Source organism: Peromyscus californicus, unplaced genomic scaffold (assembly GCF_007827085.1).
Source record: "Peromyscus californicus insignis strain IS unplaced genomic scaffold, ASM782708v3 Scaffold_15__1_contigs__length_86483966, whole genome shotgun sequence".
Taxonomy (NCBI): Eukaryota; Metazoa; Chordata; class Mammalia; order Rodentia; family Cricetidae; genus Peromyscus; species Peromyscus californicus.
Genome location: NW_026294447.1, coordinates 57,576,881 through 57,591,401, shown reverse-complemented (window position 1 = coordinate 57,591,401; position 14,521 = coordinate 57,576,881). Strand labels below are relative to the sequence as shown.

The following is a 14,521-nucleotide window of genomic DNA, read 5'->3' as shown; positions in this document are numbered from 1 at the left end:
CCCACCGTCGTTGGAGGAACCCCAAAGGAGTCTCGTTTTCTCCACACCTCATGTTTGTCACTAAAACAAGGGCTAAGACTGAACTGTCTCACCGCTCCCTTCAAACCCAGCCCCTCCATGTGCCATGCAGGCAAACCGAGCCAATAGTGCAGTTCACCTCAAACAACCCTTGCTTCTTGTTAAGGGAATTTCCTTCCAGGGTCCAAAAGTAAAGATGCGACTTCCCACAGGTGACTATGATATTGGTGTCTGTGGGGTGGAAATCCGCAGCAAACACAGCTTCATTCGAACACTTTGAGAAAAAAACAAACAAACAAACAAACAGAGAATCAAATGCCACAGGCCTCTTACAATGCTTAACAAAACTGGTCGAACAGGGCACTGGGCCTCTCAAGCCCCCTGGCTTCATTTGGCATGTTATTCTGGCTGCTGCCTCTTTCCTGCTTTGTCTTCTGCCCTGTGGCTGGGAGCCCCAGGGAGTACTGGAAAGGCAGCTTTGAGACTGGCTGTGCAGATGTCTCACCCCCTTCTCTCTCCCCAGTGACTGGGACCTCTAGGGAGGTCCCAGGACTCCATCCATCCTATGGCTGGCTGCCTTATCCTTGCTCACTGCAGCTACCCTGATTCCCCTGGAGCTCTTCAGTTTGGGCTCTCATGAGGTGGCTCTCTGGCAGTCACATCAGCACCTCTCAGTCCACATTCTTACTTCCAGGACAGGCATCCTGGACCACTGCATCCAGCCCTGACTATTGCTTCTATGTAATGATTCAGGTCTACGTTCATAATCCTAGCTAGAACATTGCCTCTGGCTGCTTCTAACCCGGCGCACAGGATGAACCCCGTACATCCCTGCTGGCAACATTAGAAGACAGGGAATGTCAGGCCAGGAAACACATCTGATTAGAATATAGGTCTGCATCCCAGACACGGGACAGACAGCTTAGTAGCTAAGGCTGTCTACGTGCAACCTCCCATAAGGTGCTAAGGCTGTCTGAGCAAGCCTAATGCTATCTGAGGAAGGCTGAATGATGTTTTTCTCTAGCGTTAGGTTAGCTGAGGCTGACAGATGCCAAGAGGAGAAATGAGAAGTCAGTTCTACAAAAATAGGAATCCAGGGGTGCTCTTGATAGGAGAAAACCTTAAGAGAGAGTTACAGGAATGTCAATTCAATGTTCTGTGCAAAGTTGATTAGATGCAGAGTCCTGACCTCAGGGGGGCTGGCTCCCATCTCTCCTGCAGCCCTGGAGACTTGCAGGTACTGAGCACACCTCAGTCATCGCCCACCTCAGGCACCCCTCATGGGCGGCAGCCCAGCACATTGTGGGCACCTGGGTTTGTTGAAGGAAGGAAAGTGAGCACACAGTGACCAAACGAATTAAAATTAGGCTTGTCACTATGAAATAAGGAAGAAAAAAAATCTATAGGCCCTGGAGGGCAGGAAACACCCTGGCAGGTCTTCAGCAGGATCTCAGGAGGGAAGAGAGATAGAAGCAAAGAGATCTGACAAGAAGGATTGTTCTCAGGGATAGGGGTGGTGGGCAGCCCTGGAACCCGCTGGCTGTGCGGGCAATGCCCTGGGGGGTGTGGCTTAGCCCCAGTGAATGACTTGAGTGAGACCTTCACGTCAGCCAGTCTCTCTTCTTTCTGCCAATCCCACACAGACAGCACGTGGTCATTGGAGTCGTCCACAGCACAGAGATGGCTTCCTCCGTTCTGCCAAGAAAAAGCATTCACGGGAAGACTGAACGTGAGAAAGTGGGACAAACATGACTAAAACATGATCGTTTACTTTTTTCTTTTCTTTTCTTTTTCTTTTTTCTTTTTTTTTTTTTTTTGAGACAGGGTTTCTCTGTATAATAGTCCTGGCTGCCCTGGAACTAGCTTTGTAGACCAGACTGGCCTCAAACTCACAGAGATCGGCCTGCCTCTGCCTCCCAAGTGCTGGGATTAAAGCCATGCGCCACCACTGCCACCACCTGCTCGGTGGTGTGCACTTGTAATGGCAACATGGGGGAGGCAGAGCCAGGTAATCCTTAGAGCTTGCTGCCAGCCACCCTGGCTGAATCCGAGAGCCCCGGGTCTCAGTGAGAGACACTGTCTCAAAAACAAGGAAACTGAGGAACAGCACTGTGGTGAGGTTGACTTCTGGCCTCTGCATGCACACACATGCATGCTTACCCCTACCATGTGCACCTGCAGACACATACCACCCCCCAACACACAAAAAGGGTCCATTATATCATAGATGAAGACCGCACACTCTTGGTTTTTGAGTCCTGTTTTCCTGGCCAGGCACATGGCGGGTGAACAAATGGGAGCGTTTGGTGTGAACATGGACGTGGACGATCGAGGGTGAATGTAAGTCTCCAAACTGAAGTGCCTTAAGTATGGGTCTATTGGATCAGCATGCCCTGAGAGAGGCTGGAAGCCACGTGGCTAGAAATGTTGTATTGGAAATGTTGTATTGGAAATGTGTCCCTGTACATGCTCATACTTACAGATTTTGAGAATGCGATGCAGGTGACAGCCCGGTCAAAAAAGCCTATCCCAATGACATGGAGAGTGCTCAGTGTCACAGAATCCCAGATGCGCACGTGTGGTGGCAGTTGCTGTTTGGAAAGAATACAGCCACCGTTTATACTGTCAGCTAATTACTTCTCTTTACCTCGAAACTATAAAACTATTTTGGCAGTGACTTCAATTTTGTCAAACAGAAAGTCCTTTTTCTGCATTTGAGGAGTCCACTTGAGAACGTAACTAAAGCATTCCCAGTGGCCTCAGGAGGCACTGGGCCCTGTGGGCAACTGACATGTCAGGAGAAACCCTACCAAGTTTCAAACTTTGCCCAGCCGGCCTCTGAAAACCGTACCAGAGGAAGTGACACTCCTTTTGGATATTTGTGTTTCTCTAAATTTTAGAAGTGACATTTCACCAAAGATAGCATCCCGGTGCCATCAGCAGGCTCGTCATCATGGAAGGGCACAGGGGGGCATTGTACCCAGTGCAAAGGCAGGTGTGTGATGAACCGTGTTCTAGTTCAGCCTGGTCTCCCAGTAGTTGGGCACCATGTGCCATTATGTGGCTTCTCTGGGCTTCCCCACGGGTCAAAAATCAGCTCAGATAACTCTAACTTTCTCTACGGTTTAGATTCAGTTCCAGTGCCAGAAGTGGAAATACACTTTCATGCCACTAGAGGGCGGAGTAAACAGTTGGTTTCTAATTTCCAAGAGCTCCTCCAGGCTTGCTTTCTTTTTCTTTTTAAAAACAGGAACAACCACTCCATTTATGTGAGTTTACATAAAAGTAGTCTGGCTTCTGTTATTTCACTCTTCGCAAGTGTAGAATGTCAATGAAAAACAGCATGAAATTGATGGTTAAAATTGAATATTATGAAAACATCGTCTCAGATACGGCTACATTCATGTTTTCTGGTCGGATATACGTTGATAAAAATGAAGGTCCCCATTGTGATTAGTTTTAGGTAATACATCACACAAGGACAAGATGTACAATCAGGGACTTGAGAAGCTGTAATAGTTTTGAGGGAAACATGACAATCACACATGGAAGCCAGCTTGGAAGTGTCCTAGCTGTTAGGGCCCACTTGTTCCCTCACCTCCATCCTTAAAATCCAGTTTGAAGTCTTGCTAACGCACTTGCGGATTTCGCCCGAAGCTCCCAGCAGCTTCTGTGATCAGCACAAGGCACGAACTCCACCCGAGGAAGGGATAACTGGTGGGCACTCCCGGCCAAGGACTCCCCATAACATACGGTTACTTGGTGATTTTAACTCTGCTTATTAGATTAACGTCTTTCCATGCTGATAATGTATGGAGGTAAGAATTTCAAGAATTGATTCTTTGGCAAGACAATGCTGTTTTTAATGTGTTGTTGCTATTGTTCTCTCTCTCTCTCTCTCTCTCTCTCTCTCTCTCTCTCTCTCTCTCTCTCTCTCTCCTTGTTTTTTTGAGACAGGGTTTCTCTGTGTTTCCCTGGCTGTCCTGGAACTCACTCTGTAGATGAGGCTGGCCTTGAACTCACAGAGATCCACCTGCCTCGGCCTCCTGAGTGATGGGATTAAAGGTGTGCACCACCATAACCAGTGATAATGTTTATAAAATTTGTTGAAATTAAGGTGAGCTCTGAGGTGGGGGGGCTTAAGGTCATGATGACATATTCATTTTGCATAAGAGGACTCAGAAGCTGTAACTACATGTAACCAGGTAGATTCATCAGCAAAATTGTTTTCAGGAGGTTGTTGCTGATTCCTTACAAAAAACAGGAAGACAATGAACAAACCTCACCTTTCCATCCTTAGACGTGCCTGCAACTTGTCCTGTTGCTATGGTGATTCTGTCAGGATGGACTGCTAGGCTAAAATAAGGATAATTATCAGACACCTCCACCACAAAGTCAAGTTTTACTTCCCTTTGATTAACTACAATCTTCCAAAAGTTTAAACATAAGAATCCATTCCGCTTAGCTTCTTATAGACTCACCCAAATTCCCCGAACAGCCCAAAGACCTTAGACAACAAATGTTATTTCTTTTTTCTAAATATTAACCTATAAGACCCAGAGATGTCTCTCAGAGATCTTTGTTACTTTATTTATTAATTTATTCAAATTTTGTGATCATTGGTATTTTGCCTGCATGTATCTCTGTGTGAGGGTGTCAGAAGCCCTGGAACTGGAGTTACAGGCAGGTGTGAGCTGCCACGTGAGTGCTGGGACTTGAACCCGGGTCTTCTGGAAGAACAGCCAGTGCTCTTAATCGCTCAGCCATCTCTTCAGCCCCCAAATGTTATTTCATGTATCAGAATCCCCTTATTTCTTCTTGGAGACTTCCAAACTTAAGGAAAGGCATCCTTTGTTGGGAAAATACCACTTCAATCTTAGAACCACTGACTTAGTCCACACCCTTTCTTACAAGTAATTTCTGGGTGTGTTAATTAGGAAAGAGGCCTTCGCTTCTGTCGGTAGAATTTTTATCACTAGTCAGGGATCCAGGATGACCACAAATCCATCTACCCATCCAGTCACTCCAAGGTCTTCCCTAAGCTATAAAATGAACTGTAGGCATATCAGACTAAGCCATAAGTACACAACAAAGCACATTTACCTTTATCTAAAATTAAAGACCCAGGTTGAAGCCTTTTACATTTGGTATGTTAAGAAAGCTTCCTGAAGCTGTTCCTCCCCTCCCCTCGGGTAATCTGGTCACACAGAAATGCAGTGAAGACAGAGAGCTGTGTGAATCTGGCAGCAGAGCCAGGGAGCCCAGAGACAACGTGTAGAACAGAAAGAAAGCTTTACCGGTAGGCTTTCCCCAGTCTGGCCTTGGAGCTCAGCTTCCCCACCGTCACCCCCAGTTTGTGCTCCGATGCTGACCTCTTCCAGCTAAGGCTAGCTCACCTCTGTTGTGACAACCTGTTTGTGGGGACTCACCACTTGACGTCATCGTTGTGGCCCGCGTAATGCCTCTGCAGCTGCTCCTCCACATTGTAAAGCACCACTACCGACGCGATGAAGTACACGGTCTCCCCCGTCGGGAGCAAGTACAAGTTATTGCGACAGTCTCGGCCCCGGTACCCATAGCTTAGTGTCGTCAAGGTGAAAACAGTTTGCCTTTAAGAGCTGGTAAGGCACTGCTTTATTCAACAGGCCTCTAAGTACTGTGCAACTATTCCTATCAGTTTTACCAATTTAAACAACACTGAACAGGAAACAGGTGCAGGGCACGGTGGTGCACGCTTTTAATCCTAATTGGATCTCTGGGAGTTCCAGGCCAGCTGGGGCTGCATAGTGAGACCCTGTCTCAAACAAAACAAGACGAAATACGCTCTATATCTAGTAGATCTTAGTACCGACATGCCTGAAATAATCTTTAACTGTTCATTAAATTAATGAATTAATTAACCTTGCTCCAGCATTTTAGGAATAATTATTAGTGTCCTTTTAAATTTATTACATTTATTGAGAGAGAGAGAGAGAGAGAGAGAGAGAGAGAGAGAGAGAGAGAGAGAGTGCGTGTGCGTGTGTGCACATGTGCATGGTTGCTATAGTGTGTATGTGGAGGTCAGAAGGCAACTTGCAAAAGTCGGTTGTCTCCTTCCACCATGTGGGTCCAGGAATTGAACTCGGGTCCTCAGGCTTGGCAGCAAGTACCTTTACCCACTGAGCCCTCTCACTGGCCAACGTTAATTTTATCGTGCGTACTTCTGAAAGCAAAGCATCACTTGAATTTGAGTGTAAAAAATAACCTTGCCAAAATGCCATTTATTTGGAGCAAATTTTATTGTTTCACATCTTTTAAAACACAAATAAGGAAACATTCTCTGAATAATCTTTTCTGGATTAGATTTAGTAAACTGCTCAACTTAATTAAGAGGCAGAACCCGTCCATGACATGCGCCCAAATAGATTGCCAAGCAACATCTAATATTTTGACTTCCATGAATATGATTCCATAATCTCAAATACTAATTTCTTGTCAATGAAGGCAAGGCAGCATCGACTTAAATCAACATCTTGGAGTTTGTCTTCAGAGCGTGACATTAGTCAGTGAGCGGCAGACAATCACTGGACATTGGAGTGTGAAGTCTTTGCAGGGGGGGAGTGGTTGCTGCAGCCTGCCTGCACGGTGAAAAGGAGCGCGTGGCACTGAGCAGCAGAAACGCACGCTTACACCCCCAACACTCAGGAGACTGAGGCAGAAGGATTGCTGTCAGTTCAAGGCTAGGCTACATAGTAAGACCCTGTCTCAAAAAATCGAGAACAACGAAAGGTCCCACCACGGTCATTAGAGTCCTAAATTGACCCAGTTTTGATGATTTTTTCCTAGCTTGCTTCTCTGCGGCTGCCTAACTAACGTTCTTTGAGATTGACAGGCAGGCCATAAACGTGATGCATTGCTCTAGCCCCCAAACCATTCATCTATACAATGACCATTTCCATGTTGTCTTTTCAGGAAGACGGCGGGTATGCATTTGAACAGGAACCACAATCATGAGTACTTGCTCAGGAATTGCTTCTCCTACATGGCCACATTTGAAAATTTGATTTTTTTTTTAAGTTCACAGTAAAATATTGAACTTTTATGAATCTTTTACCACTAGACTTCCAGAAGTCACCCACCGACAATCTGGCCAGTGCATAAAGGATACACCCACTCCAGCTTCAGCCGCTTTGTTGGCAGCTCAGCTTTTGCTTCCAAACTGTAAGAATCCACTTGGTCTTTGGGCATGTACATGGTCACGGGGCGGCCTCGGAGAAACATTTTTACATATCCCTCTTCTACAAAAGCAACAGAGATGTCAGTGATATATCTCAGCACCCTGAGAGCAAATGCCACGCACGGGCTAGCCACTGCAAGGTGACCATTTCCCTTGTGTCCCTTAAAAAGTATTTTTTAAAAAAACGCATTTACTTATGTAATGTGCTGGTGAGGGTGGGGGTGGGGGTCACATGGCGCATGTGAAGGTCAAAGAACAACTTGTGGGAGTCTCTTCTCTCCTTCCATCTCGTCCTTCCATCGCACGGGACCCAGGGGATCAAACTCAGGTAGTCAGGCTTTGGTAAGCAGTTTTATCTGCGAGCCATCTCACTGGTCCCATTGTCCCCATCTCCCCTCCCACTCCGTGCCATGTCCTTTTCAATTATTTGTTCCAGAGGAGATAAAACCTATCTCCTTAGATGGCTTAGAGGTTAAGAGCACATATTGCTCAGGTTCCAGCATCCACATCAGATGGCTCACAACACTCCGAGGGATCTGCTGCCCTCCTCTGGCCTCCTTTGGTACTTGCATATATGTGTACATACTCCAACACAGAGACACATACACGAGTAAACAAAAATTAAGTTAAAAATCTAACATAAAATTAAATAACTTGAAACAAGCGTTTGTGTCATCGTTATTTTTGAGCTTCTCATTCAAGTTCACACCATACATAAGACTTTGTAATAGGTGTGAACTAGATGCTAACAATCATTTCCTGGGACATCTGAGTGCAGATATGTTATTGTTATCAGAAGAAAATGTACAACCAAGAATCACAACTAACTCAAGAAACCCACCTAAGTCTGTCATTGAGTCCAATGTATATACAATATCAGTATCAAACTTTAAGAAATATCTTATGATATTTAAATTGGTTTGTAATATTAGAGTGTAAAATATACTTCCATGTATCTTTTACATTGTACAGTTCTTCCAAACGCAAAGAATGATAAGTCAGCAGAATGATGAGGGCAGGCAAGGATTCAATAAAAAAGAAAATGCTAAATAAAAAAAAAATTTTTGAAACAGAGTTTCTCTGTACAGCTCTGGCTGTCCTGGAACTTGCTCTGTAGACTAGGCTGGCCTCAAACTCAGAGATCTGCCTGCCTCTGCCTCCTGAGTATTGAGATTAAAGGTATATGCTACCACTGCCCAGATAAATAAATAAATCTTAAAAGCAAAGCATTAAAATTAAAAAAAAAAACACTTAAAGAGAAGCTAGAAATGAAAAAAAAGTAAAGAGGAAAAGAAAAGAGAAGGAGGGAGAGGGAGGGAGGAGAGTAGGGGGAGACACCAAAGAGGGGAAGGTTTTCTGGAATGACTATTTCTATTAAAATAACTGCTTTTTAATTGGAAGATTTATTGTTTTTATGTGCATGGGTATATGTATTCCTCGTGTGTGTGGAGGCCAGAAGAGAGCACCAGATACCCTAGGACTGGAGTTTCAGGCAGTTGTGAGCCACCATGTGGGTGCTGGGAATTGAATCTGGGTCTTCTGTAAAAGCAGCAAGTGCTCTTAACTGCTGAGCCATCTCTCTAGGCCTCTAAAATAACTTTTTGGTAGTCTAGTCAATAGAAGGGCCAAAGTAAAAACAAAACCAAAATGAACAAACAAAAAATCAAACCCACATGGGGTACTCTGATTGGAGTTTCAAGGCTATAATATGAGCTAAGAAAACATGGACTCCAGATGAGTTCAGAGTCAGACCCTCCATTCTGAAGCTCCTGCAGATTGGAGAATCAATGGGCTCTAAAGCAGGCAGGGGTAAACAGCAATACCCACCCAAAACCCCACAAAAAGTCACCTTGGAGAGGATACTGATGAGGGTAAGTAGAGAGACAACCACAATACTTCAACGGCTAAGGCCTTTCAAACAAGGCCACATGCAACACCATTTGTTACCAAGGGCATGCGCTTCAGATCCCAATGCACGTGACACTCTTCATTCTGGGTTTAATGAAGCTTGACTTTTAGGTAAGAACCATGATTGTGCTCATCCCTGCGGCACACGCGGTTCCAGCCACTGCCCCGGTGATGGCTGGGATGTTTCTCACATGGGCACCATCCTCCCTGGCTGGATCTGGAGCAGTCTACCCAAGACTGCCATCACTGCACTGCAGGCTCTCTTATTGCTCCCTGGAGTCACCTCCCTGGAGTCACCTTGCATACTGTTGCCAATTCCAACCAGCCCGGACTTCACTTCATCTAACGCTTCATCCATCAGGCTCACTGCCTACTTGCTCACCACTCGGTCTAACAGTCCTAACTTCCCTGCCAGGCTCTTTATCTGACCTCATCTTCTACATCCACCTTCACGAGGATTCTCCTCTCAGGCTGAAGTGTCTCTCAGTACCCACCCCGTCTTCCCTCTGAGCCTCGGCTCAGCTCTCTCCTTCCCTCCTCTTCTGAACCTCTTCCCTTCTGTAACCTCTCACCCAAGTTGCTGCTCTTCCACTGACCACAAATGGCAACTTAAAAAGCAGCCACCAGCCCCACCTCAGAGAAAAGAGAAGCAGGAATGATGGAGTTTAAAGTGAAGTGGAAAGCGACCAACTCCACCAACTATTGGTAAGACGTGCATCAACCCTGCCAGGGTGGCAGGACTAATGCCCATACAACGGCATTTCCAAAGACAGAGAGACAGAGCCGATCGTGGGTGCAGACAGTGCACACACAGTCCATTGGACAGTCTATTGAAGTTATGTCGTGGTTAGGCTCCAGTGAAGAATGCCTGTGACTGAGGTTTCCTTACCTCACCCTTAAAAATTACCTACTAGGTCAAAACAATGTTTAGCTGTGTGCCGCTGTGTACCATAAACTCAGATGGCCTACATCTACAGTCAACACGACACGGGAAAGCAATGCTGTTTCCAGACATGTTAGGAGCACAACACACAATCACCAAACCCAGAAGTGCAAGTGGGGAGAGGTCAGTGGTGCAGAGCTTCATGCCAGACAGTGGACACTCAAGGGGCTGCCTTATAGCTCTCTTCAGATCCGTTCAGACCTCCTAGAGTTAGCCAATGATGAATGGCAATCCAAATCACAGCCACGTGTTGAAGCCCATCCAAGTGAATGTTCAGAGGCGCGTTGAACTTAGGACAAGCTACAGAACCGTTGTCATGCGAGGAGGGCTCTGCCTGTACGAAGCAGTCTCTGGACCGGCGCAGCAGCCTCGTGCAGAGAGCTGTGGGCTGGGAAGCTCTGCCTACCTGTGCAGTGCGTCACCCGGCGCTTCCCTTGGGGTTTCGGAGACTGAAGGGCTAGACAAAGAGATGGCTGGTACCGCAAGTGTAGCTGGCCTGTCTGCCGCAGGCTGGTGGTACTCTGCCCCCCAGAGGACAAGGGAACAAGGGGACATTTCATGTATCCTGACATGTACACTCAGGATGCACGCCTGTGGGTTCATGGTAGTTACATTTTCAGGGATAATTTTTCATGGAAGGGGGGAACTGGGAAAATTTAAATCAGATGAATTTATTTAATTACATACTCATAATTTTTTGCATGTTTAACTATATCTTAAAATACAGTTAATATGCTAAAAAAAAGAGAGAACGTAGCATCTGCTTTCTTATAAAGTGTGATTTAGAGAGATATATGGACAGCCATCTATGAAGTATTGGTTTGTAATTTAGGAAATTAGAGGCAGAGAGGGAGCAGGTATTTTGAACAGGTATTTGTGGAGGAGAAACTTTCCCTTGGGGAGAAGTGCAGAAGACTTTGGCTGAGCAGGTGGAGAGATGAAGGGATCTTTATGGTGGAAGTTCCTGCTCTAACCCTTACTGACCTCCATGTGGGTCTGACAAGGGGCGGGGAGTGGTCTAGTCTCTATGCCTGTTTACTGGCAATCCTGCTGTTAGCTGAGCTGCCAGTGGCTGCCTGGTTGCACTCACAAACACCGGAGCTGTTTCCTGAGTACCCAAGGCCTGGCATGAGGCCACCATTTCCTATTTGCCACTCAGTCAAGGTCTAAATTTTACCCCTCCCCCCATCCAAGAATGAAAACAGTACTTACCTGGACTGAATGCAGGCTCCTTGGGTTTGCTGTGAAAACAAACAAACAAAATTTAGTATTATTTATATGCATGTATAATATATGCATATATCTGCACATATACATGTATTTGTAGTGTGCATGTACATATAGATGTGTGTTTGCATGTGTGCAGACATACATGTGTGCATGTTCATGTGGAGGTCTGAGGACATGTCATGTTTTTCCTTGATAATTCTCTATCTCATAGATGGAGGCAGGGTCTCCCACAGATGGAGGCAGGATCTCCCATAGATGGAGGCAGGATCTCCCATAGATGGAGGCAAGGGTCTCCCACAGATGGAGGCAGGGTCTCCCACTGAACCCAGAGCTCACTGTTTCAGCCAGTAAGGCTGGCCAGCTTGCTCCAGAGAGTCTCCGTCTCTGCCTCTCTCACACTGGGCTTACAAAAGCACTACATACCCACTCAGCTTTTATGGGGCTTTGGGGGATCTGAACTCAAGTCCTCACTCATGCATGGTGGGTATTTTACCTGATGAGCCACCTCCCCAGCCTCCAAACACTTTTTAAAGGGCACCTGGGTGTTTCCTCCCACAGCTCCACAGCCATATGTCACAGCCATGTTCCACATGCATGGTGTGGAAATAATGTGCACTAATTACAAAAACAAGGCCAAACTAATTGTAAAATACACACACACACACACACACACACACATACACACACACACACACACACACACACACACACACACACACATATATATATATATATATACTCAAAATTAATTAAATGAGATTGTAATCCTGTTTTTCACCAAAGTGCTTCAAGGAGAGCAGATATAGGTTAGCGGACAGCTGGCTCCTCAAGGTGAGAGTGGTCTTGGCGAATGTGTTAGGTTTAACTTTCCTGCTCTCTCAGACGTAAGGAACTTACTTAAAATGAGCAGAGTCCTACTTCCTGCCAAAGAGATACTTGCACATTTATGCTTATGGCCGCACTATTCACAACAGCAAGGGATGGAACCAGCTGTGGGTCCGTCCACAGAAGGGATGGAACCAGCTGTGGGTCCGTCCACAGAAGGGATGGAACCAGCTGTGGGTCCGTCCACAGAAGGGATGGAACCAGCTGTGTGTCTATCCACAGAAGGGATGGAACCAGCTGTGTGTCCGTCCACAGAAGGGATGGAACCAGCTGTGTGTCCGTCCACAGAAGGGATGGAACCAGCTGTGTGTCCGTCCACAGAAGGGATGGAACCAGCTGTGTGTCCGTCCACAGAAGGGATGGAACCAGCTGTGTGTCCACCCACAGAAGAATAAAAATATGATATGGGCACACAATGGAGTTTTATGCAGCTGCAAAGAAAAATGAAATGAGTGGATCTGGAATATATTATATTAACTGAGATACGCCAGACTCAGAAAGACAAACATCCCACACTGTTCTAGTTAGGGTCACCATCGCTGTGATGAACACCATGACGAAAGCACCGTGGGGAGGGAGGGGCTTGTTTCGCTTACACTTCCGGGTCACAATCCATGACTGAGGAAAGTCAGGACAGGAACTCCAACAGGGCAGGCACCTGGAGGCAGGAGCTGATGCAGAGGCCATGGAGGGGTGCTGCTTACTGGCTTGCTCCTCATGGCTTGCTCAGCCTGTTTTCTTTAGAACCCAGGACCACCAGCCCAGGGGTGGTCCCACCTACAATGCACCGGTGCCTCCCCCATCAGTCACTAATTAAGAAAATGCCCTACAGGCCTGCCCACAGCCCGATCTTATGGAGGCGTTTTCTCAGTTGAGGTTCCCTCCTTCTGATGACTTGTGCCTGTGCCAAGTTAACTCAGAACTAGCCAACACACACGAAATCCTCTCATCGGGATCCTAGCTTGAGTGTCTGTCTGCATGTGCGTAAGTAGTGGTGAGTGGGTATAGGCTACGAAATTGAAAAGGAGACCCTGGAGGGGAGGAGGAGCTAGGGGGAGGAGGGGAGGGAGGGCAATATAGCATACGCAACTCAAGAGTGGAAAGGGGGCTGTGGGGAGTCAGGGATACATGGGGGGGCAGGGGAAAGCGGGGAGAAGAGAGAGAAAAACCTAGTAAAACACATTGTAGGTTGGCTGGAGAGGTGGCTCAGTGGTTAAGAGCTGTATCTGTTCTTTCAGAGGACCCAAGTTCAGTTCCCAGCACCAACATGGCAGGTCAAACAAACCATTTGTAACTCAAGTTCCACAGAATCCAACACCCCTTTCTCAGTTGAGGGTTCCTCTTCCCAAATGACTCTAGCTTGTGTCAAGTTGATATAAAACTAACCAGCAAACAAACAAACAAATAAACAAACACAACCACAACAACACCAAAAATAACTAACCAGCACATCATCACATCATCTTGCATGGCAGGCATTCTACTAACAGTACCATCTTCCCTAAAATCCTAAGATTACCCTTTTTCTCCTTCGTTCTAATTTGAAATACAATGAAAAATACCTTGACTGGAAGTCACCCATTAGCCCACGCTAGATCACTGGTATCACCCCTCACCACCCCTGACTTCCAGACCACTGCACACATGTGTGGCAAGGGTGGTGAGGCTGCTGCCTGCACGGTGCCTCAAGCCTGGCTCAGACATGAGCAGCAGAATTGGCTGTTCACGACGCTGTCTAAACTCTGAACTGCGGTCATCAAAATCAGGGCTGCAAAAGTCCTTTTCGGCTTTTCTGTCTAATTTCTGGCGCCTTGACTAAGCAGCTCCGGCCTGTCTCCAGCCTGCAGTTGCTGTTCTGTGGCCTTGCCTCACACACTCCAGTATGCAGCATTGGCTTCCTCCTGGACATCAGCCTGCAGATGACACACGGCTGCAGCTCGGGTCTCTACTTGCGGCCACTTCCTGTGGAGGCCTTCTTAGATGTACAACCAACACCGCAGTCTTCTCTCCGGCCCCACTTCCCACACTCCCCACTCCTGCCCCACCCTGGGTCATTTTGTCTATAGCACTTTTAGCCCTGTAGTTTACCCTGCTTCTCCACTGGGCAGAAGGGCCCACAGATGCAGGACCTTCATCCTGCCCACCATGGCATTTCCAGTGCAGAAAAGAGGGACACAGCTGCCTGGCACTGGGGGCAGGGCCTGGGGGCGGCTTCTCTCGGGCTTTCCCCTCTGACTGCACACCACTGATGAACCTCAGAAAGTATCCCCGCCCACATTCCACTCCGGTCTGTTCTGGGCACTCCCTGAAGGTCTACCAGA

The 14,521-nt window shown here is 46.8% G+C and overlaps 1 protein-coding gene across 5 annotated transcripts in view; it reads right to left on the bottom strand.

Annotated features, from left to right (window-relative positions):
• Eml1 (EMAP like 1) overlaps positions 1 to 14,521 on the bottom strand; it is a 110,028-nt gene that overhangs the window by 23,208 nt on the left and 72,299 nt on the right. For 4 of the 5 annotated variants that reach the window (XM_052738938.1, XM_052738943.1, XM_052738941.1 and 1 more), the window contains 8 exons: positions 11,298 to 11,326; positions 10,492 to 10,542; positions 7,166 to 7,295; positions 5,448 to 5,597; positions 4,305 to 4,374; positions 2,499 to 2,609; positions 1,618 to 1,713; positions 158 to 292 (listed from right to left, as the gene is read on the bottom strand). In XM_052738938.1, the coding sequence (XP_052594898.1) occupies positions 158 to 292; positions 1,618 to 1,713; positions 2,499 to 2,609; positions 4,305 to 4,374; positions 5,448 to 5,597; positions 7,166 to 7,295; positions 10,492 to 10,542; positions 11,298 to 11,326 (772 nt within the window). The remainder of the gene's footprint in view (positions 1 to 157; positions 293 to 1,617; positions 1,714 to 2,498; positions 2,610 to 4,304; positions 4,375 to 5,447; positions 5,598 to 7,165; positions 7,296 to 10,491; positions 10,543 to 11,297; positions 11,327 to 14,521) is intronic. The other variant, XM_052738940.1, reaches the window with a different exon arrangement.